The sequence below is a fragment of the Elephantulus edwardii genome, unplaced genomic scaffold (genome assembly GCF_000299155.1).
Source record: "Elephantulus edwardii isolate Elephantulus edwardi_28Jun2011 unplaced genomic scaffold, EleEdw1.0 scaffold00207, whole genome shotgun sequence".
Classification (NCBI taxonomy): Eukaryota; Metazoa; Chordata; class Mammalia; order Macroscelidea; family Macroscelididae; genus Elephantulus; species Elephantulus edwardii.
In genome coordinates, this window is record NW_006399957.1 from 811,480 (window position 1) to 833,866 (window position 22,387).

At 43.0% G+C, this 22,387-nt stretch overlaps 1 protein-coding gene across 1 annotated transcript in view; it reads right to left on the reverse strand.

Moving 5' to 3' along the window:
- The window catches only part of ATP9B (ATPase, class II, type 9B), a 194,110-nt gene that overhangs the window by 130,978 nt on the left and 40,745 nt on the right, over positions 1–22,387 (reverse strand). Inside the window, exons 6-8 of the mRNA XM_006897229.1 lie at positions 20,009–20,067; positions 9,726–9,777; positions 1,540–1,634 (exon numbers count right to left, since the gene is read on the reverse strand). Coding sequence (XP_006897291.1) covers positions 1,540–1,634; positions 9,726–9,777; positions 20,009–20,067 — 206 coding nt within the window. The remainder of the gene's footprint in view (positions 1–1,539; positions 1,635–9,725; positions 9,778–20,008; positions 20,068–22,387) is intronic.

Sequence of the window (22,387 nt, forward strand, 5' to 3'; positions counted from 1 at the left end):
AGTCAAACGCCTTTGCATGTGGTATTAGTGATATTGTTCGATAATTTCCACACTCCGTTGGGTCACCCACCTTTCTTTGGAATGGGAACAAATACTGATCTCTTCCAGTCAGTCGGCCAGCTGGCTGTCCTCCAGATTTCTTGAAACAACTCAGTGAGCACATCCAGGGTAGTGTCTATTTGTTGAAATATGTCAATTGGTATGCCGTCAACTCCTGGAGCCTCCAATGTACTCTCAACAAATATGGCAGGACTGGAGTCAAGTTCCGTATGTTCTGTACCCATTATAAAATCAAACAGCAAATTATAAAATATATCAGAGAAATAACTCACTTGTTTGGTAAATAAAAAATAGATCTCACAATAACTGAGGGGTGAAAGAACTCACAAAGGAAATGAGAAACATTTCTAAATGATAAACACACAGTGCAAGGCAGCTTGTGTGTCACAGGGAATCAGTGAGGAAAAGGGACACAGCTCTTTGTGTTCCAGACAGAGAACAGGGCCGGCAATTGAGGGCCTGCCTTTCACCCTGAGACACTAACAAACAGAAGAAATCAAAGACTGACTGCCTAGAATGAAGGAAAGAGAGATAAGCAGAGAGCAGTGACACAGAATGCGACGAGACAATAGGGACGATTAAAGGAACCAAAGCCAAGTTCTCCAAAATAATCACTAACACTGATGACTCCATATGCTAAGGGGGTGGGAAGACAGGAAGCCGACTTACACAGGGTTCCTGGGAGGAAAAGGGCAAGAGCCTACCATGATGGAATATTTTGAATTTTGTATCATTCAGTTTGACAGCTTTTACAAACTGCATTGAGTCTTAAAAGACATCACTAACAAAACCGGAAGGTCTTCAACTGTGCTCTCTTATAGAATACTTTATTAGCCCTAGATGAGTTGTCTCAGCGACCAGCTGGAAAACAGAAATGCAGCCTCTTCTTCACTCTTAAGCCCATGGCTGTCTTTTCCCCAGGAACAAAGGAAAACTGAGAAGACCAAAGGAATAACCTTCTTATTGTGTCTACGAGACTCAGACATGGACACGTCCCTCTTCACTGGAGAGGCCTCTGCCTTCTAAATGGACAGCAGGGGCTGGAGCAGATGGGCTTGACTTTATACTGAGGCTACACTGGCCCTGAATGTTGGGGTTTCCCAACTAGCTTATCATGCAACCGCATATCCATCAGCAATGATCAACTCACTAAAGGTTCCCAACTTTGGAAATGATCCAAGTAAGTAAAAAAATGGTACAAATTAAATAAGTATGAAAGAAAACCAAGTGCAAAGTCAGTGAGGAAATTCAAGTTCACCCCTGTACTGGGTTACATGGGTATAGGTAACACAGAACTCTCTCTCAGCCTCTTTCAAAAACTTCTAAATATTGGAAACATGAGATGATGAATTTCAAGTCACTATGTCAGCCAGCTCATGACTCAAGAAAGAGGTGGGGGTGAGGAGGGGATGGTGAAGGGGAAATGAGTAGGAGGAGAGGGAGAGAAGTGGGGGCGGGGATGGGAACAGGTGACCTTACCCCCAGGGCAGGCAGCCTCTGTGTACAGCTCACAGCCACTCTGAGCTTCCAGTCTGTCTCACCATCAAGCTGATCAGTTCGAATGAAGCATGAACCTTGGAAACAAAGGGGAGACTTCATCACGCTTGTGTTGTTTTATGGTTGTCCTTTCAAGACAGGACCCCACGGCACAGTGACACACCTAAGTATTCCTTCCCACTACAACACTTACACAGGAATTATACTTGCTTAATAAAATCTGCTGAAAAGACATAGGTCTTTAACGATTTCTTATAAACACTTGTTACTTCTGATTTACTTGCTTTGCCTAATGTTTTATAGGAATTATTACTTTATTTTAGAATAACAATGCTCATTTCTACTTTCATCTATATTTTTACAATGCCCAAAATACTAAGCGTAACACAAAAATACTCAAAAGGGAGGATGATATTACCTGAATAATGAAAGTTTCTTTAATAAATATGCAAATCCTTAATAGAAAAAGCACAGCTAACATGCTACAAGTCTGAGAAGTGTTACTTTGGCACCAAGGCTGCATCAAGAGCTGAAGAACAGGAACACACCGCTGCACATTCACCCAGGCCCTGACTGTGAGTCGTCCCTTTGCGGGCCTCTCCTGGCGCCTATTCACAAGCAAAGTCAAAGAGACACACGGTGCTGTTCTCGGCTTAGTTCTATACAAGTGGGGCAGAGCAGAAGAGAATAGGCCGCAGTCTAGGGCATTGGTGGGGGTTGAAAGCACAAGGAAAACCTCCACAGACACCTTGGAAAAGAGATGGGGTTAGCACGAACGGGAAACCTCCTTAAATGATTTGGAAAGACCTCTGGGAGAGCCATTGTGAAGGGAGGTCGCCGGAGTGTAGGCCCAGGTAAGGAGCAGCACCTGCAGGGCTCTGCGGAGCGCGGTAGAGTGTGGAGACATGCACGTGTGCAGGAGGCAGCGCCAACTGAGCCCGGGGAACTGTCCGTGTCTGAATGTGAGAAGCATGAAGGGGAGGAGACTGCAGTGAGTGGAGACTCTGACATGCTTGAGCATGTGTATGACTTAATGTGCATGCTTAAATACATGAAAGCACATGTAACTGAATGAGCATACAAGTGTCTGTGTTAGAGTGAATTCCATGTGTGAGTGGTGACCAAGTGTATATGTAAGTGCATGAGTGTGTATGTGCGTTTAAGAGGAGAGGAATGTAAGATGACGCCTCATTATTCTCGCTTCTAATGAGCGTTCTGGATGTATTTCTCCTAAGACAGATATTTGTCCTTGGGACAGTCCTTGTTTCTGTCACGTGTCGTCAAGCTGTAACCAACGCATAGCTGATCCACCAGCAGGTGTTCAGAGGCTGTCAATTACATGCAAGTAGACTGCCTGTCTTCTACCCACAGATCAGCTGGTTGATTCAAACCACCTGCCTTGGGCTTAGCAGCACAACCTGTAACCACTAGTCCATGAGAGCTCCTGGCAGTCCACAGTATATTTAATATCCTTTGGCAATACCATTATTTGTTGTTGTTAAGTGCTGTCAAGTCGTAGATGACTCATAGCGCCCCTATGAATGACAGACCGAGCACTGTTCACAGTTTCGAGAGGCAAGCCATTTCAGAAGTGGATGCCATTCCTACTTCCAAGCTTGTTTTAATTGGGAAGCTCCACTGAACACTGGCCACCACGGGTATTAATAACAAGGTAAATTAGCTTCAGAACTCATCTACAAAGACTGTATTTGTTGCTGCATTCAGGGGCTCTAACAAATTTGTTCAGCATATAGATTGAACAGATGTTAGGATTTTAATAAAACGGTAAATGAGCCGTATCTGAAGTCGTATCAGAAGGTTCTATGCAACAGTGAATGAATGAAAACCCAAAATCTCTGTAAATGTTCCCTAAAACTAATAAAATTTAATAATAATTAAAAAAAATTAAAAAACCCCAGATTTACAATTTTGTTTTAATTTGCATAAAATGAATATTTTAGATTGATTTATTTGGTTATTCTCTGAAGTATGTATACATAAGCTTTATTATGCATGCAAAGAGAAAATATTTCAAATCTAATAAAAAAAGAAGGTTCTAACAAATCAATAACCTTTAATGTTATTAAAGATTTATTACACACTAGATTTGTTAGCTTTCTGAGAACATATAAAACATATGCATGGGAGCTCTGGTGGCCTAGTGTTCAGAAACTGTGCTGCAATCCCAAAGGCATGTGGTTCAAATCCTTTCGTTGCTCTGAAGGATAAGGATGGGCAGTTTCCTCCTGTGCGATTAACTGCCTCTCAAAACCTGCTGGAGGGTCAGCTTTCAGTTGATCCCGACTCAACAGTACAACAGCATCAACAATGGACATTTTACCAAAATACATATTCTAATAACAAGTTTCTTCAAAGTGATAGTTATAAGTTACTTCTCTTTTTTTTCATTGATTTTAATGAAAGTTTACAGAGACTTTGGATTTCCATTCATTCACGGTTGCACCATCATTTAAATGCATTAATTCCTCTTCGACCTTCCTCATTCACTGTCTAGCTTTCTCATGCATATCAAGTGATTGAAAGCAGCAACATTACCTCTAAGGAGCACCTGGTTACACTTCCTCCAAGGTCAATTAGTTTGGTTTTTGGCAGTCTACGGGTATTCAAATTAAAGAACTGATGCCTTTGAACTGTGGTGCTGGAAAAGAGTACTGAACATACCATGGACTGCCAAGAGAGCAAACAAGTCTGTGTGACAGATGGTGAAACCAGGTTACTCCTTGGAGGCAAAGATTTTTAAGCTCTGTCTCATATGCTCTGGGCATGGTGCCAGGCGGAACTAGTCCTTAGAGAAGGACATTAGGCTTGAAAGGGTAAAGGATCAGTGCAGGAAAGGAAAACCCCAGATGAGATGGGTAACAGTGACTGGCAATGAGAGCAGGTATGTCGGATATGGCTCAGGATAGGGCAAGGTTTAGGGATATTGTTCATAGGCTCGTTATGAGTTGTAGTCAAATGATAGCACATAAGAACAACAACAATGCTGCTGTTATATGCAGTCCAGTTGCTTGCAACTCATGGCGACCCTATGTTCAACAGCCCTGAAACCTGCTCTATCCTGTGCTAAAACTTTACTATCTCTGACACACATGCCTTCATTATCTCCGTCACTGTATCAATCCATCTCATAAATGGTCTCCCTCTCTCTCTCCATCCCTCTACCTTTCCAAGCATGATGTCTCTCTCCAAAGACCGGTCCCTCCTTGCAACATTCCCAATGTATGTCAGACGAAGCCTCAGAATCTTTGCCTCCAAGGAGCAGGCTGGCTTCACCCTCTCTGGGATGAACCTGTTTGTTCTCCTGGCAGTCCATGGTGTATCCAACACTCTTCTCCAGCACCACAGCTCAAAGGCATCAATTCTCTTTCTATCATCCCTAGTCTTTGTCTAGCTCTTTGACGCACAGCAAGCAACTGTGGAGAGTATGGCCTGGATCAGGCACACCTTAGTCTCCAGATTGACGTCATTGCTCTTCAGTACTCTGGAGAGGTCCCTTACAGCAGACTTTCCCAATGCAATTTATCTCTTGGTTTCTTGGCTGCTGGTACCGAGAAGGCTGATTGTGGAGCCAAGCAAACTGAAGCTGTTAACAATCTCAATTTCTTCACCATCAATCATGATGCCGTCAATCGGTCCAGTAGTGAGAATCTTTGCTTTCTTGATGTTATGCAATGACTCTTCACCAACACCACTACATAATGGCATCAATTCTTCTTCATTCTTCCTCATTCATAGACCAACTTTCAAAAGAATACCAAGCAACTGAAAAATACCTGCAGCACAGAAGCTACAGACCTGCTCTTGCTGAGAAAGTCTCTGAAAAGTAAGTTCTCTCAAAATACTCAAATGAATGCTTAAAATTTACCTTGGGCATTCTCTTCAAAGGGAGAGTAAAATTTGTTGTGGTTTTTAGCTGAAGGCCATTTGTCCCCCGGGGTTACTCAGCAATGTCTGGAGATGTTGCTGCCTGTCATAGGTGGGAAGGGAGGAGCACTGGCACTGACTGACAGCTAGGGGTAGAGGTCAAGGACATTGCTCAGTACCTTTAAATCACAAGACAGACCTAAAGGATGACAATCTGGCCCAGAACGCCTACTGGGCCGAGTGTAGAAGCAGCCCCAGAGAAGGGGTGAAATGTTGACATCCTATGTTGTACAGAGCCTCTAGGGGCTGATACTAGGCCCATACTAAGTACTTTTACCTTCCCAAGCTCAGTTCTTCAGTCAGCACTGACCCTGCAGGTGTGCTGTAAAACTCCAGATGAAAAGTCTATTCAAAGTCTTCAGTGACTGGCACATACTGAGAACTCAATGAATGGCAGCTAAGAACGTCTCGGATTTGGAGGATTGCTCAGGAACTATCAGAATGGAAGAACACCCCTACTCCAAGCTGTGAAGAGCACTGTGGCATGCACACCACACTCACCCCACGCTCACTTTCCTTTAACTCCCACAAGTATAACATACACACTCAGGAGCATTCTCTTATTCTCCCTCTGCTGAAAGGCCAAATTAAAAAAAAAGGAAAAAAAAACACCCAAAAAACTAGACAAATTCCCAGTTACTATCTGAACTAATAATGTTGTTAAGTGCCATTGAGTTCAGGTGACTCATAGCGACCCTATGAACAAAAGTCCTGGACACCTCCTGTATAACTTTCATCCTTTCTCCAGGTTCATGGGGTTTCCAGAGGCAAGCTATTGTGGAAATGGATGCCACTCCTGGCTTCCAAGGTCGTTTTAATCAGGGAGCTCCACCAAACACTGTCCACCATGGGTAACCATTCTCGCGTTTGACTCGTCAGTGACACAGTGTTCGGCTTCACAACAACCATGAGTTACGCTGTACAGCAAGTCAACAATATCAGGGTTACACGACCTAGATGATAATAATAATAATAATAATAATAATAATAATAATAATAATAATAGCTAATGACAGCTACCAGCAATTCAGTGTTTTAATGGTACTGTAACTAAACAATGTCTTTGTAGACAAGATTTCTATCCTTTTTGCTCTCATGCAACACTGTCATTATTACTGCCAGGTTCCAAGAGTTTAAGCCATTACCTTAAGGCCTACTAAGATCTCAAACTACAAAGACTGTTTTCAAACATCTGTTGTTTCAATTACAGATATAGTCAGGAGACTTAGTTTGAATGTATACACGCACTGTAAAATATAAATCTAGTAGTGTGTAAACAAATCTTGTTATGCACTACTTCATCAAAAGATTTACAACAAATGCAAATGTTTTGTACAAGCTGATTTGTTTCAACTATGAAAGTTGCTATTTCTTCTTAAATGTGTATATATGCATATAACCACTCAAGCATACTTCATGTTAGTTACATGTCGTTTTAAAAACTTGGGGAAAATTCCCTCGTCTTCATCCCACACAAAGTTCCATTACCAAGCTCTCAGCACATGACAGTATGCAGAGACTGACTGCATGAACTGTGACAAAATACAAAGGTAGCTGACTTGATCTGTCTTAGAACTCTAGCGATTTCTTAATAGCAAGCACTAGCAACAACTGATGCCAGTTCAAGTTCAGTAAAGATGAATTATTCAACTGCTCTGCTTATATTCCATTACGAATTAGTCAACTGGTCTGCTTATGTCCTATTACTGGCTTCTTATGAATACTTGATCTTATTTTGTATAACTGACAAGAGTTGACAGGAACAGATAGGTTTAATGACAATCAAATTAAGATCAAGTACTATGCATGACACCAGACAGGAGAGGAAGGAATAGATGGGCCTTACGGCCCACTCGAGGAACCTGCCACTGCGTAATAAGTGACCTGTACTATTAGTAAAGGTGACTGTGGCCATAGCTCCCAAATCCAATCACTCTCAAGGGGACAGGCTAGAATACATGTCCAACAGAAGAAAAACAGATCCTGATAGTGGATTCATTATACCAGACTGTTAGATCATTTGCCACCACAGTTCAGTTTTTAATCATTTACTTTTATGACATAAAGGCTCTGTATGAAATGTTCACAGTGAGCAGAAGATGAGTAGCAAACAGAGACATGTGGTGATGTCCAGCAGTGTCCCTGGTGGGCTCCTAACAAGTCAGAGAAGACGTCCACAGCACGTCCATGAGCCACCCACATGGTCAGACAAGTCACAGAAGATGTCCACAAGACAGCCAAATGGTCAGCACGTAGCAGACACATGTCGGATATTGGCATTTATAACAGATGAATGGAAATAGGTTCTCCAACATTCATTTTTCTTATTACTCGTAGAAGAATTGTGTTCATTCAGGAGATAGTTGAACTGAATTAAGAAACTGATGAAGTCATTGATTAATTGGAATTCAAGCCATCAGTCACTAGATCCATCAGCAGCTTCATTTACATTCTCAACAATCAGCTGATATCCACCTCATGGGACATTTGCAGAGACAGTCTAGTGAGGTTTCACAGAGGGGCCACCTGTACATGATCACCGAGCACACTGTGTGTCTTGAGCACCCTGTGTTGGCCAAGGTCAAGAGCGTTATTAGGACAGGCTTACGTCTAGCAAGGATTTTCTTACTACATATGTACACAGAATCATACTCAAAAAGTCCCTGGTTGATAGCGTAATTGTGATACAAACTTCACGCAGCTTGGGAATCTTTTCATCAAGAAAGTCAGTATTGTGACACAATGAAATGGCTCTGTCCTCTCTCCCTCCAAGCAGTCATCTGTCCCTGCCTGTCCCTGTCTCATACCCACTCCTATCGGGGTCTGCACCACGGCTGACTGTTCTTACAGCCTTCAAATAGCAAATGTCCCTTCATCCAAAGGAGCCCAAGAGGCATCCCTCTGCAAGCCAGATGATGTTTATCTGAGGTCAGCACGGTGGATGGATTCTCACTGGCCAGATGCTCTCCACATCACACTTGTGATGGCATCAGAGAAGGTTCCAATTACAAGTGGAAGCCCCCTCTAGCCTCCACTGTTGGGCTACCACTTCCAATACTGATGTTCTCACCACCCTCCTCTGAGAAGAGAACAAAGACCAATCAGCATCACATCGGTTAAGTCCACTCCATGGACAGCGCTGCCATCCCTGCCGAAGTCTTGTGAATGCACACTCGGCTTGGTCCAGTCTGATGCAGTGTCATCCCTGACTTATCTCTTCACTTTAGGCTCCCACACAGCCTGGGGCCTCCATGTTCTCTGTGCAGAGGCACGCTGCTCCCTGTGAAAATCAGGTCTTCTGTCTCACCATGCTCCCAGCACCCAGTCACTCAGGCACTGTCTCTAGAGTCTAGAGCCCAAATCCCTGGCCTAGACAGTACAGCCTCTGATGACTGAAGTGAAGCCAGGGTCAGACGACCAGATGTAGAGGCCGAGTGGAGGGAAATGGAGGCATTCCAGGCACACCAGATTCACCCGCCGCAGGTCAGCCAATTTCACTGACTCTCTGCAATCCAAGTTTCGGGGGCCCACTGGCCAGCCACCCTCAGGCATGGACATTCCAGAGGAGCCCCTGGACACTCTTAAAATGAGCCACTGCTGAGCCAGTGTCCAGTAACGAGAAGTAAGGCAGCTCTCCCAAGCCATCTTTCTGTGAGCAGTCAGCGCTGCTGTGACAGCTGTCTAACACTGACCACAGGGCCCCCCGTTCCCCCTTAGAAACACACCACATGGAGCCTTCAGCTCACCTGGGCAACACTGTCCCTTCCCACACTCAAAGAATCCTTTCACCTTGCCGCTGAGATTCTGCAGAGTCCACGTGTGCTTGTGTAGACATGAGTCCTCTCCACACAGCAGTAGGGAGTGTCCCCATGGGAGAGACAGACATGGTCCTTCTCTTCCTCCTCCACCACCACCACCACCACCACCACCATCACCACCAAGTTCATCAAAGCTCATCAAATAGGCAGGTTCCGCATGCTTTAAATATTTTAGTCTTCTTTCAAAATAGTATTGAAATGGGATTTTGAAATTCATGAATTCATTATAATACCATTCAAAGGAAAATTTTTATAAGCATAAAGTTTGGTTTTCTTCTTTCAAAATGAAAAGTAAACTGCCAAAATAACAACTTATCATCAACATTTTAGGATTTGCAACACAACATATGGCGGGGCTATGCCCCAGAACTCTGTCAACAACAACCTTGTTTAAAAACACAATACCTGCTTTTTCTGAAGTCCTAAGAAATACCATGTCTGATGGAATTCTTTGATTCTGCAAAAGACAGAAAATATATGTTAACAAAATTTCATTCCAAAGTAAAAAGAGCTCATAGCAACCAACTAAAGTAATACAGTAATTAAAATCTATGCTGAAGAATGGTCCATATGACCAAAGACAGCACAGGACAGGGCCAAGGTCAGAGCTGTTGTTCAGAGGGTCGTTATGAGTCCTAGCTGACTTGACAGCACCTAACATCATCAACAACTTTCAAATTCTTTAGCATGTATTATCTGTAAATCAAATATTACTATTTTCGTTTTTACTTGATAGCTGAGAGTCTCCCCACATAAACAGCATTTACTGATGACTTGAACATTGGTTCATTCTGAAAACTGCAGAAGCAGCCTTCCCATGCCTCTCTCGTGCTTGCTGGCACAGGTATGACACAGCAGGCACTGCCTCGTGAAAACCATGCTTTCCTTTTAAAGACTCTACTCCTGCAGAACATCCACTGCTTACCAACACAGAGGACATTGTAAACTCAGCCCCTGCCAGTGCTACATGAAGGAGGAAATGCACCAGTGAGCCGGCACAGACGTGAACCAACACACACACACACACACACACGCAAATGTATAAGACATATGTATACGCATGTACATGCTTAGATACTCATGCACACCACAGTACACTTCTGTGCATGTATACATACACATGTGTACGCACGGGCACATGCGTACATGGATATGCACACACCTATCCATGCATATGTGTGATGTACACACGTGCATACACACGTCAGCACGCGCGCACACACACATGAGGCGGCGCCCTCTCAGGCAGCATAACTGAGAGAGTCTTCATTGCTGACTATGCTGTCGACTAGGAGGGCATGTCCCTAGAGGACAGACTGGCAATTCCAGCCAACACTCCTTCACTCTGAGTTCATGACATGTGTACACATTTTTGAGATGCAAGTAAGGACTGACATACACTTGAAGACATGGATCACTTGTTGGTTGGTGGGCAATATACACTTGTATGGTTTTTACCATCGGCAAAGAAGATAGCTGGGTAGGTAGGAGAAAGCATTAACCTTCTACTCTAAAGTAAGAAGGCCCTTCCATGAGAGGAACAGAGACTTTCTGATGAGATGGGAGCACCACTTGTGTTATCAAGTGTGTGGCCAAGCCGCAGCCATGCAGCCCGACGGCGCAGGACCAACGTGCACATGCTGGCACAGCAGGCGGCAGGCCCAACCTCTGGCTGTGTCCGCGGGTGTACCTAACCTTGGCGTGGACTTCTGCAGATTTATTCTGCTGGGTTACTTCAGCTTCCTGTTACCTACAGGTTTCTGTATTTCGGAAAATCTCTGATTTCAGCACCACTTCTCCAACTCTTCCTTCAGCACTAGTCAGTCATTTTTGCTGAGAGGGGAACTGATGCAGGAGTGACATCTGAGCAGCAGCCCGTGGCATGGGCTTGATGTGGCCCCACTGTGTCAGTGTTCCAGCATGACTCTCACACACACGAGGCATGCACACAGGTGCAGAGGTGAAATCTGGAGCCTAGTACCCTGCTCCTCAACTGCTGTGAGGAACACTTTGGCCACCAGCCAACCACTGACCCCCACCGTGCCTGGTTGGCTCCATCTCAAAGACGAGGCTTGCTGGGCCCAACCCTCAGGCCTGCTGTGAACACATCTTTGGACTGTCCCCTTTATCAAAACTGTGCCTTCATCACCTGCAAATTGGGCAGGGGCAGGTCCTGTCCTCTGAGAACATGCTTTGATGAAGAACTCCCATTTGGAACAGCTGAGACCACCTATCAGCCCAGCGCAGTCCTCCTCCAGCCTCCAGGGAAAGACATGACAGGAGACGGCAGTGAGACGGCAGTCGTGTGCACCTCACGCAGGTTCGAGGGCAAGTTCTCCAATGCTGCCAGGAGCATGACCCTAAAGACTGTCACACATGCTCCTGTGGTGTGTGTGGTCTGGAAATGCGTTGAACAATTTACGCTTTCACAGGGAGCGAGCCAAAAGCCAACTAAGTGCCCAGCGCCTCCTCAGAGGGAGATGCTCTGCAAAGGGGCGTCCTTTCCCCCGAGGAGCACTTCCTGCCATCCCCATGTCCTACACCTCTGGATGACTGTGCTGGGTCGCTGCTGAGCACGCTTGTGAGCCAGAGGTCACAGAAAGACCTGTCACCCTGTTAACTGCGGGACCCAGAGGAAGCTGCCGCTCTCTGTGGCTTCAGATTCTCCAGTCACTTCAAACTCCAGGTCCTGTCAGAAGGACTTTGGGGCCAAGAGTGGGCTGCTGTCTGCTCTTAAAGGGAAATAGGACAGAGTGGCACAGGGTGGCTAATACATATTTCATTCTCCTTCTAGGAGATCAACTATATCAATCATGTTGAACATGTTTACTTTTTGTTGAGAATTCTGGCAACATTTACATGAGGAAGAAATGTCGTTATTCCTCCTTCGTTTAGGAGATAGTATTTGTAGTTAGAAATTCATGTAGAGAGAGTGCATAGAACCTTTCAATTTAGTTGATTTCTCTTCATGCACTAGCTTTTTCTCATGTGATTTAAAAAGTTTCAATGCCACTGCCTGAGGCTGCTGTAAAGACAGAGGAATGTGTCCTGCAGTAAAGTGTCAGGAATGGTGACAGAAACACCAGGATGGAGAGCAATTGCTGACACTGTAACCAGCTGTCCATAAAGATGCCATGAGGACTGGTCCCCACAGGAAACACTGCAGGACCTTCCTGCCTAAATGCAAAATCAGGCATGAGTGCTGCCTGCTTAGAAACGGACTCAGAAGAAGAAAACGCCAGGAGCCAGGCTAAGGGACCTGGGCAGAACCATGTTTACAAAGGGCACTGTCCACGAGACCACAGAGGACAGACACAGAGTGCTCCCTGTGGGGTCCTCAGTCCCTCACACCCCTGTTTGGTTCACATTCTCAGTTAAAGCTGGGCTTTTCTCCTGGTGTGCTCTTTTTACCTGGAATCACCTTAGAAGAACCAGGTAAGGAAAAAGTCCTTTCCCCCTTGCTGCACAAAAAAGCAGGTCCTGGCCTCGAGGCTACTTCTGAGGAGGGGTCAGCACACCAGGAGCACTGAGGCCAGAGTCAATAACATCTGCAACAGTGAAGACCCCACAGACGCAGAGCAGCCAGGCCCCTCTGTTTCATGCACTGAAATCACTGGAACTTCAGAGCGTGAAGCTTGTGCAGTGAAACCTTAACATCTAAGAGGCTCTATTTAATTGGCATGCTTGTCTGAAAGCTTAAATACCCATAAGGGTTTTTTTTTAAGCCATAAGACGACGTTTGGAATAATTTTCTTCTCCCTATAAGTACAAAGGTATAATACAACGTTTGACTCCAAATGGATTTCAAGTAAAATCCCTGTGCACATCAAAAACTTTTTCCAACAGAGTGAAAAGAAAACCTACTTACTAGGGAAAAACATTTGGCAATACCATCTCAGATAAGCGCCTCATATAAAAATTTACAGAATCCTACAGGGACTCCACAAGAAAAAAGACTGATAACACAATTACAAAATGGGCAAAAGACATGGAAAGACTTTTCAGAGAGGAAGATATTCAGATGGCCAATGGACACACAAAAAATGCTGAAAATCACTGGCAATAAGAGAGATGGAGAGCACTGTATAAAATGAACAAATCATTAGGTATTACTGGCATGACAGAAGTCCAGAAAAAGAGCTGCAAAGTGTATGTGTGTGTGTGTGTGTGTGGGGTTGCGGGGGCGGGGGGTAATGACGACTGTATAACTATGAAAAAACTTTTTTTCCAAAGAAGAAAATGAATTGGGGCGGAGGGGGTGCAGAGAGGAAAATGTGCAACAATGAATGAATGGAAATCCAAGTTCTTTATAAATTTTCATTAAAATCTCAATGGCTACCATCTAACCCCAGTAGCCATGGTAAAGTTTAACAGGATAGCATGTAATAAATGTTGGAGAGGATATGGTGAGATAGAAACTCTTATACATTGTTGGTGGGGTTGTACAATAGTTCAACCACTCTGAAAGGCAGTCTGTATTTCCTCAAGAAGCCGAACACAGAAATTCCATATGATTCAGCTATTTCATTGTTTGGAATATACCCTGAGAAAATGAGAACTGAGGCATACATGGAGATTTGTACACCAGTGTTCATAGCAGCATTCTTCACCCTCACAAGAACTTGGAAACAGTCCAAATGTCCAACCACAATCAAATGGATTGAGAAATTATGTTACATTCACACAACGGAATACTACGCAGCACGCAGGAGCAATGATTTTTGTAAATCACTACCTAACTTGGGAAAGACTAGAGAGCATTATGTTACGTGAACTAAATCAGTCCCATAAGGACAAATAAAACCATTATTGTAGAAACAGAGAACTAGTAAAACATGTATTAGGATCTAACTGGGGGACCAAGGGGGTGAGGATGGGGGGTTGGTAATCATAAGGTCATACAATTTGATGCATGGAGGGAGGAGAGAGTTAAGGAAATGGGAAAGATCTGGTGTGGAAAAACTATATGAACCTTGTTAAGTAATAAGTAAACCAGTGTGTGTGTGTTGTGTATGTGTGTTGTGTGTGTGTGATATATGTATACATGTGTGTGTTTATATATATTTCTATGTATATATCTCTCATTAGCATGATCAAGTGTTCTGGGATTCTGATTCTTCTCAGAGTCAGCCATAGTTTGTTATGATCCACACAGTCAAAACGCCTTTGCATAGTCAATGAAACACAGATATACATTCCTCTGGTTTTCCCTGCTTTCAGCTAAGATCCAGGTAGTCGTCAGAACAGAGCAAGGAAACACTGCATGGTTCAAAATTGAGAAGGGTGTACGCCAGGGATGTGCCCTGTCTCCATACCTTTTCAACCTGTATGCACAACAGATTATCTGGGAGGCTGGGCTCTATGAGGAGAAATGTGGGGTCAAGATTAGTGAAAGCTCTATTAACAATCTGTATTATGCAGATGTTACAACCCTGCTTGCTGAAACTGAGGAGGACTTGAAGCGCTTGTTGCAAAGGGTCAAGGACTGCAGCCTCCAATATGGATTGAGGCTCAATGTCAAGAAGACAAAGATTCTCACCACTGGACCAATTGGCAGCATCAGGATGGATGGTGAAGAGACCGAGATTGTTCACAGCTTTAGTTTGCTTGGCTCCACAGTCAACATTCTTGGCACCAGTAGCCAGGAAATTAAAAGACGTATTGCCATGGGAAAGTCTGCTGTTAGGGACCTCTCCAAAGTACTGAAGAGCAATCAATGATGTCTCTCTGGAGACTAAGGTATGTCTGATACAGGCCATGGTCTTTGCTATCACTTGTTATGCATCAGAGAGTTGGACAATGACTAGGAAGTATAGAAAGAGAATTGATGCCTTTGAGGTATGGTGCTGGAGAAGAGTATTGAGGGTACCATGGACCGCTAGGAAAACAAATAGATTCGTCCTGGAAAGGGTTAAACCGGGCGGCTCCTTGGAGGCAAGGATTCTGAGGCTCCGTCTAACATACTTTGGACATGTTGTAAGGAGGGACTGGTCCTTGGAGAGGGACATCATGCTTGGGAGGGTGGAGGGACAGCGCAGGAGAGGAAGGCCCTCTATGAGGTGGATTGATTCAGTGACTGGGGTAATCGGGATGGGAGTGTCAGAGACAGTGCGATTGGTACAGGACAGAGCAGAGTTTAGGGCTGTTGTACATAAGGTTGCTATGAGTTGCAAGCGACTCAACGGCACATAACAACAACAACATAAATATGTATATATATATATGTATAAATATCAAAGAGTCTTGAGAGTTCTTATCTCAGTTACATTAAAATCTAGAATAATCCAGAACACTGTGATGTGTTGCAGGAACTATGTATGCATTACAGAGTTTAAATCATTGAATGTCAACTACTTCTTACAACTTGTTTTGTTAAAACGGAAAAATAATGAACAGTTAACAAATAGTTTCTGCTAAAAGTCAAGCCCTGTGCTTGCTTCGGCAGCACATATACTAAAATTGGAACAATACAGAGAAGATTAGCATGGCCCCTGCGCAAGGATGACACGCAAATTCGTGAAGCGTTCTATATTTTTTTGCCATGACTGCCCCCGTCTCCCCTTTTGGAAATATAAAAACCTTCAGGACCATACAACTTCATACTGGAGTTGCAGAAGAGAACATATTTTCCCTTATTTTGAGTTAATCACAATACTTATTTAATGAGCGTATTTTGTGCAATTTTTTTCTTCAGATTGTCTTTAACTTTGTTTTTAAAAGGCCTTCAAAATAAATAGATTAAATACCATTATTTTTTTTTTAAAAAAAAAAGTCAAGCCCTTATTATTGGGCCTAAACTAGAAAGCTGAAATGCAAAGTTTTCCAGCTGAGACACACTTACTGAAAAGATATTACGCATGTAAAAGTTAATTAACCTAAAGGCAGTAGGTTTAAGAATAATTCTGCAGCTCAGCACTAAGATCTGAGTCATATGAACTATACATGAACAGCCAACACAGGAAGCAGGCATCAGGCCAAGTGCACAATGTATTTACTTAATCAAACATTCCTGGCCTGCTCTGTACCACGAGACAAAGTTACAAGGAGATGCCAAAGTAAAAAACCTACTATACTTAAGACAAGGGGCAAATAGCTACTGCATGCATATCCCTCTTTACTTCAAATCTCATCCATAGGTTTGTAAACTCAAGGAGCAGATAAAAACTCCAGGATGAGACTCTTCCACCAGCTTAGCATAACACATAAAAAACTACAAGTATCTAGGAACATTTATCTAATTAATCTGCAAACTACAACTCAACTCTGGTAACAGAAAACGTAAAACCCCTGTGTTGCTTTGCTGAGTGCCCGTGAACTCACTGTGACTCACAGCGAAACAGATGGGAGCTCTGCCCTCTACTGCCCATCCTCTCAATCTCTGACACGCTCAAGCCCACTGCTGAAATCACTGAGTCACCCCGTCTCGCTGAGGGGCTTCCTCTCTTTTTGGGGACCAACTACTCACCCCAACACGATGTGCCTTTCCAAGGACTACTGCCTTCTGACAACATGCCCCAAGTGGGACAATTTATCACACTTGCCTCTTAGAAGCACCCTCACAGCTCTTCTTACAAGACAGATCTGCTTGTTCTTTTCACAATTCATGGTACAGTCAATATTCTTTGCCAATAATACAATTCAAAAGCATCAAAATTCCTTGTTATGTCTTCCATATTACTGTCCACATGAATAGAAACCAGCTGATAATACTACGCCATGGATCTGTCACGTCTTTGTATTTAAACTGATTATCCTTGCTCTTCAGAACTCCGGAGAGGGCCTGGATAGCAGATTTCTCCCACGTAACACACGTTCATTTCCTAATTGTTGTTACCAGAGCTACTACTGACGGTAGATCCAAATAAGATGAAATCAATGACAACTTCAGTCTTATGACCATCTATCATGATGCTGCTTACTGGGCCAGTGGTGAGGTCTTGTCTTCATGCTGAGATAGAATTCATATTGAAGTCTGTATTTGCTGAACTTCGGCAGTGAGTGCTTCAAATGTTCTTCAATTTCTAAAAGCAAGATTGTGTCAACTACATAATGCAGTCTGTTGAGTCTTCTTCCAATCCTGATGCTGGGATTCCTCCTGCAATAGTCCACTTTCTCAATCAGTTCAGCATACAGACCTGAGGTATGGACAAAAGGACATAAATCCATTTCCTGAATTTAAACTATGCAACATTCCCTTGTTCTGCTGAGAAAACAGTTTCTCACTCTAGGTAGAAAGGTTTCAAGTGAGCACAATGAAATGCTGGAATTCTCATTCTTCTCAATGTTTGCCATAATTGGGTATGATTCACAAAGTCAAATGCTTTTGCCTAGTCAATCAAACACAAGCAGACAGCTTTCTGATATTCTTTGCATTCAGCCAAGCTCCACCTGACAACAGAAAGGTATTTCTTGTCCCTTGGCCTTCTCGAAGCCAGCTAGACTTTCTAGTAGTTTCCTGCTAATGTACTACTCTGGCGATTTTTTTAATCTCCAGCAAAACTCTTATTAGTTTGTGATGTTAATGATATTGTTGGATAGTGAAACACAGAGAGTAAAACAGCACAGAAATCACGTTGCAAGAGTCACATTTTACATTGCTAACAATGATCTCTCTTGAAATGATCTTTTTAAGTAAGAAGACCATTTGTTATAGAGGATCCACTCTCTAGTCCAATATATTATATTATATTCAATATATATAACAAAGTCAAACTGGAATCCAAGATGAGTGCACAAAGTGGAGTCCGACTCACTGTCATTTCCACAGAACAGGGGACAGCTGCCCCACGGAGCGTCTACGGCTGTCATCTTTCAGGAAGCAAACTTCCTCCTCATTCCTTCACGGAGCAGCTGGTGGGTTCAAACTGCCGACCTGATCAGTGGCCACTATGCTCTTCAAACATAAAAGGCACACCAATGACACAAACACTAATAAGGCAAAGCCAGGGCTTACCCTAAAGAGACTCCTAGCTCACTCAGCATGGATTCCAGTCTTCCTCAGAAGGCCACACCCACCACAAGGTGCTCCAGGGGACTCGCTGCACACAACGCTGCTATACTGCAAGCTGCCTTCTGGAGAGCTGACTCTCTGCATCCAAGTCTTTGAGGATTTTCAACAGAAACATGGCCTTGTGTGTTCCAATCATGGCTCTGTCTATCACACCAGACTGCTTACTTTGCTAATTTAACCGTTCTCTGTTGAGGAATACTCGGACCACTGCTAGTTTTCCACTATAACCTGAAGCACAATGCTGTGATTAACAGACTACTAAGCATACCCGTACACAGAAGAATAGCTGTTTACACAACTATTACTCCAATATACCAACCAACCACTGACACCAAAGAACAAAAACTTGAGGATCTACTACTTTTAGTCCAAACATGGTCAAACATGGTACCCAGACATGGTAACAATAGTAATAACTGGTGACTGGGATAGAAAAATTTGCTTAAATAAAGGAGGAGGACTGATAACTGGAAAATACAGCTTTGTTTTTCCAACTACCAGGACTGGTAGTTGAAAAATACTGCAAAAATAAGGCTGGAGATAAAATGAAAGAATTGTGTACAATCTAGGATTCCTTCATTGCAAAAATCTTTTTAAAAACCATAAAAGTCAACTACTCATTTGGACCTCCCATGATGAATGACACAGGAATCAGACTGACTATATCTATGAAAAGAATCGCTGGAGAACCTCAGTATCAGCAGTCAAAACAAGGGCAGAGAATGACTATAGAACACACCATCAAGTGCAAATTCAAATTGAAGATGAAGAAAATGAAAACTACTCCATGAGAACTAAAACACAACCTTGAGTCTTCCATCTCCACAGCAGCCACGGAGCTCACAAGTGTGCAGTGCTGCAAAGTCCACAGCCCTGTGACATACACACGTCCGACTCATGTGCCTCTCACCACACACCACACCATGAGCTTGGTCAGTTCCAACAGTTCCATCATGCGACCTCATCCATACAAAGGTGCCACTCACCACACATCACATCACATCACGTGCTTGGTCCATTGCAATGTCCGCATCCTGCGACCTTGTCCGTGCCCCTCGCCACACCAGGTGTCTGGTCTGCCTCAACGTCCAGAGGCCTGTGACTTCAGTCCACCCAGCACGAACTGCTGCACAGACCATCCGGCATTTGGTTTGCTGAGACTTCTTAGTCCTAGGGCCTTATCCCTCCAGGTTCCCCTTGCACTTGCCTGCATTGCTCCTTTTAACACACAAGCTCTTTTAGTTTAACTCATTTTCTCCTTGAATGTTTAAACCAATGAGGTAATACTGCAAATTACGTACCATAGAACTATCTACAAAAACAAGTATCTGGAAAATGAAACAGATCCTAGCTTACCATAAAGGTTCTAACATAATTCAAATGAAGTGAGTAAGAATGAAATGAAATGAATACAATTCAAATGAAGTATTTCTGACAACACAGTATTAAGCAATGAGTGTTTTCTTACATCAGACAAAATATGACTAACTTACCTACACACACAGAGAAATGTATTGAAACAGAGTATACAGACATTAATATTTTCTTCAGGATGTATATCACACTTTAAGAAAAGAAAGTAAGGATTTTTAAAGATATGTCTCCAATCTGTTCCCTCAGATGTACCGGTTATATATAATCAGAATGTTAAGAGGCATATAGTAAAAAATGTATCAACCTTTTCCACGATGATAAGGTCTCCAACTCGTATGTCTGAACTCTTCACCTGCACTTTACCTTCAAAGAAAGAAGTAAAATAAATTTCAGAAAACAATAGCACATTAGCATTTCACTATCAGTTGACAATAACTACTTCAGAAATTATTTAGGGGAAAATTTTAGCAATTTCTATGCTCTTAAATTTTTACATTTACTTCTGAAAGATGTGGTCCCTAATAATTTGCTGCTTGTAGTAAGTGACCATTCACGGATCATTAACTATGCCCCAAATTAAAAGAAAGAGTCCTCTTGCTATGCACCATCCCATTGTTCCAGGACCCCTCAACTCAGCTCACAACTCAAGTGTCATAACCCCTCTGAGAGTTCCACTGTGACAAGCACTTAACTGGTCACAGCTGGCAGAATTGATCAAAGGAAGCAAGCCAATCACACTACAACACTCATGAGAAGCTCTACAGACACAGGCAAGAGCAGAAAACCTCCAAAATTCTTCCCCTCATTCTACATACCCGTATTTGTTATCTTGCTTTACAGGCATTCTATGTCATAATTATCACGTACACACTCAGGATGTTATGCATTATGGGCCTTTCACTGGCTCATAAACAGTTAGCAATACAACTAAGTTAGCAATACAACTAATAACTAGTCCACTCTCTGACTCATGTGAGTGAAGAAGGCCCCAGTATGGTCAGTAAGTAACTGATTTAGCTTTAACGGCCTCTTTCCAATAGACAATTGCATAGGACTGTGCAAAGAGAAGGTTACCAAGAGGTTTGGAAAACTTGCTTATAAACAAGTTGCACAGCACATTTGTGGGATTGTTGTTGTTAGGTGCCATCAAGTCACAACTCACAGTAACCGTACAGCCAACAGATCTGAACCTAGTCCTATCTTGTGTCCTCCTTATCCCCAGCACACTTGAGCACATTACCACAGTCACTGTATCAAGTCACCTTCCTCTCTTGTTGACCCTCCACCTTTCTAAGCATGATGTCCCTTTCCAAAGAAAAGCCATTCCTAACAAGATGCCCCAAGTATGTGAGAAAAAGTTTTATCATTCTTGCCTCTAAGGAGAAATCTGGTCACATTTTCTCCAAGACACATCTGTTCTCTCGGCAGCCCATGAGATATCCGGTACTCTTCTCCAACACCACAATGTAAAGGCATCAATTCTTATTCTGTCATCCTTATTCACTGTCCAGCTCTCAGATGCATAGCAGGGACTGGATAAACCATGCCTTGAATCAGGTACACCTTAATCTTTACACTGACATCACTGCTCTTCAGGACTTTGGAGAGGATTTTCCCAATGCCATGTTTTCTGATCTACTAACTGCTTGTACCAAGAATGTTGATGGAGGATTCAAGTAAAATTGAATCCTTGCCAACTGACATATTTCAACAAACAGCTACTGCCCTGGACATGCCCACCAGGCTGTGCCAAGAAATCTGGAGGACAACTACTGACTGGAAGAAATTCATATTTATTCCCATTTCAAAAAAAATGTGACCTAACAGTGTGGAAATTATCGTACAATATCACTAGTATCACACACAAGCAAAACCTTGCTGAAGATCATTCAAAAATGACTGGAGAACTACCAGAAATACAAGCTGGCTTAGAAGAGGTCATGGCACTAAAGACATTATTGCCAATGTCAGATGGATCATTTTAGAAAGCAGAGAGTACCAGAGGAATGTTTATCTGTGTTTCGTTGACTACGTAAAGGCATTTGACTATGTGGATCACAACAAATTGTGGTTAATCTTGAGGAAAATGGGAATCCCAGAACACTTGATTGTGCTTATGTAAAACCTATACTTGGATTAGGAAACAGTCCTCAGAACAGAGCAGGGAAACACTGCATGGTTCAAAATCAGGAAAAGAGTGCATCAGGGATGCGTCCTATCTCCATACTTTTTCAATCTATATGCAGAACAGATCATTCAGGAGGTTGGGTTTATGAGGAGGAATGTGGCATTAGGATTGAAGGAAGATTCATCAACAACCTATATTTATGCAGATGACACAACCTTCCTTGCTGAAACCAATGAGGTCCTGAAGTGCTTGCTGCAGGAGGTCAGACTCTGTAGTCTTCAATTTGACTTGAAGTTCACCATCAAGAGGACAAAGATTATCACTACTGGGCCAAATGGGAGTACCAAGATGGATGGAGAAGAGATTGCGGTTGTTAACAGTTACTTCTTGCTCGGTTCCCCAATCAGCACTTTTGGCACCAGCAGTCAGGAAATGAAAGGATTAATTATATAAATCTGCTGTCAGGGACCTCTCCAGAGCATAGAGATGCAATGATGTCAGTCTAGAGACTAATGTGTGCCTAATCTAGGCCTTGGTCTTCACAACTACATTCTA